Genomic DNA, 2,016 nt, shown 5'->3' with positions numbered 1-2,016 from the left:
CACGTGGAAGGCCCCCCCATATGGCTTTAACAAGCCGACGTGGAACACTGGCTGTATAGGCAGCTTGCAAGGAATCTATGATTGGCACATAACATCCATTTACACAGAATACGAAGGGGTTTTTATTCCGTCCCTAGGAATCAATAATCATAAGCCTGCTGGTCTTGTCAGGAGGTCGAGGTCCGCCTGACAAATCAAGTTGAAGAGGTTACGTGTTTGCATTGGCACAGAATGGAGCAACTTGGCACCCAAGAGATGGACGGTACGTCCGAAATTACTCAGTGCCACATTGCCCTCAACGGAACGATGACTTATCGCTTCGTGCCAGACAAGGCTGGTTAGTTCTGGTGACATAGCCGTCACATGAAGCAGAATGCCTTTGGGCTTCGAGGCCCGCTGATTCTTTATGCTCCTGAGAGCCGAAAGCAAGACTGGGAGATAGATAATAACGAAAAATCATCGTTCAACTTGCAGATATGTACCATCGACCTCCCCGGCCGACACGTATGTGGGATAACATGCTCATTAACAATCGCGGTCGATACGATTGCAGCGCCGCTGCTCGCGATAACTTTACCGATTGTACAAATGATCAATCGCTCTCGACTTTTCTCTTTCAAACTGGTTCCAACGTATCGTCTACGCCTCATTAATGTGGCAGTTCTAGCCCCAGTAATCTTTAGCATTGACGACCACGGCTTCGTATCATTGCTGCCGATGGGGATTATGTTCAGCCGTCGGAGCTTATTAACTCGCTCACATTAAACGCTGGTCATCGCTACGACATTGTGATCGAGACGGAAAATCCGTCTGGTCAGGAGGCGATCGGTCCTTACTGGATGCGGGCAGTTGGACTTTACGGCCTACCGTGGACACGAGGAACCGCTGCGACTGCTGGCAAGGGCTTTACATATGAAGGGCTCGCAATCGTCTCGTACAAAACTGACTATGGGGTCGAGCCCACGTCGGAGATGCAGCAAGAGCTGACGACTATTGATGAAGTCGAATTCACGCCTCTTTCCCGAGTCGTACTTTCACAGATGGCATCGGACTGCGCCATTTTGCTGTTTAAAATGGAAGATGGACTTGGCTACTTTTCGATTGACGGCGACGACTTTCACACTTTTCAACATCCGTCGGAAGCGCCGCTCTTTTCAATCGCAAACGGCTTGACGAATGAGGAGCTACAGTAGAGACCAATGCCAGCAAAATCGAATATGGCGAGCACATTGAGGTGGTGCTTGTCAGCATTAAGGACGAGCAGCATCCGTTCCACATGCATTCGCACGCGCCGTTGGTCGTGGGTAGCGGTGTGGTGTCTTTAAAGCAGATTCGCGACAATCAATTGCCGCCTCTGCAATTGGAGGATTCAATGACTCGGGACGTGTATACTGTCCCGCCGTGCACTCCGGATGGGCCCGATGGCTGTCTGGACGCTGGATACCTTGTGCTGCGTTTCACGGCGGATAGTCCGGGCGTATGGATCTTTCACTGCCACATTGATTGGCACTTGAAGGCCGGACTGTCAATGATTCTAGTGGAGGCGAAGAGGAACTACAAGAGCCGGGGTTTGAACCCTTTCTAAACACCATTCTTAGCGGCAGCAAAGGCTCATTTTGTTGACCAAACCAACTGTTCATGCACATGAGCCAGGGCTCGCAAATAGAAAACTATATAGGCACACACTCCTTTTGGTATAGCCACACACCCTCCCCCTCCCCATCTGTTTGTTTTAAGGGAAAAGTACCAAAATACCCCTGACAAATGCAGAAAAGACGGAAATACCCCTGTACTTTTATAAATGACCAAAATGCCCCTGGCTTTAGATATACACGGAAAACCGTTGCGCACAGCATAATCACATCACTTTACCTCACCGCCGAGCCCCTACCTCACTTCTTCTCCGCGCCAATTATGGCGGAACATCGGCATTTTGGTCATTTGTGTCTTTTGGGAATATTGTCAATGTTTGAAACCTGTGTATGCTTCGCGTTTCTTGAGGAACGGTCGGATCTG

At 49.7% G+C, this 2,016-nt stretch overlaps 1 protein-coding gene across 1 annotated transcript; it reads left to right on the top strand.

Annotated features, from left to right (window-relative positions):
• Positions 1-363: 363 nt before the first annotated feature.
• On the top strand, positions 364-1,585 carry CCR75_002539 (uncharacterized protein; the record flags this gene model as incomplete). Its single annotated transcript, XM_067960636.1, is given in 3 exon segments — positions 364-702; positions 735-1,189; positions 1,207-1,585. 3 exon segments carry the CDS (start codon positions 364-366, stop codon positions 1,583-1,585), a joined length of 1,173 nt encoding a protein of 390 aa, XP_067819143.1.
• Positions 1,586-2,016: the final 431 nt, after the last annotated feature.

The sequence above is a fragment of the Bremia lactucae genome, linkage group LG10, assembly GCF_004359215.1.
Source record: "Bremia lactucae strain SF5 linkage group LG10, whole genome shotgun sequence".
NCBI classification, from domain to species: Eukaryota; Oomycota; class Peronosporomycetes; order Peronosporales; family Peronosporaceae; genus Bremia; species Bremia lactucae.
The sequence above is the reverse complement of the archived record's forward strand: the minus strand, read 5'-3'. Positions and strand labels throughout refer to the sequence as shown.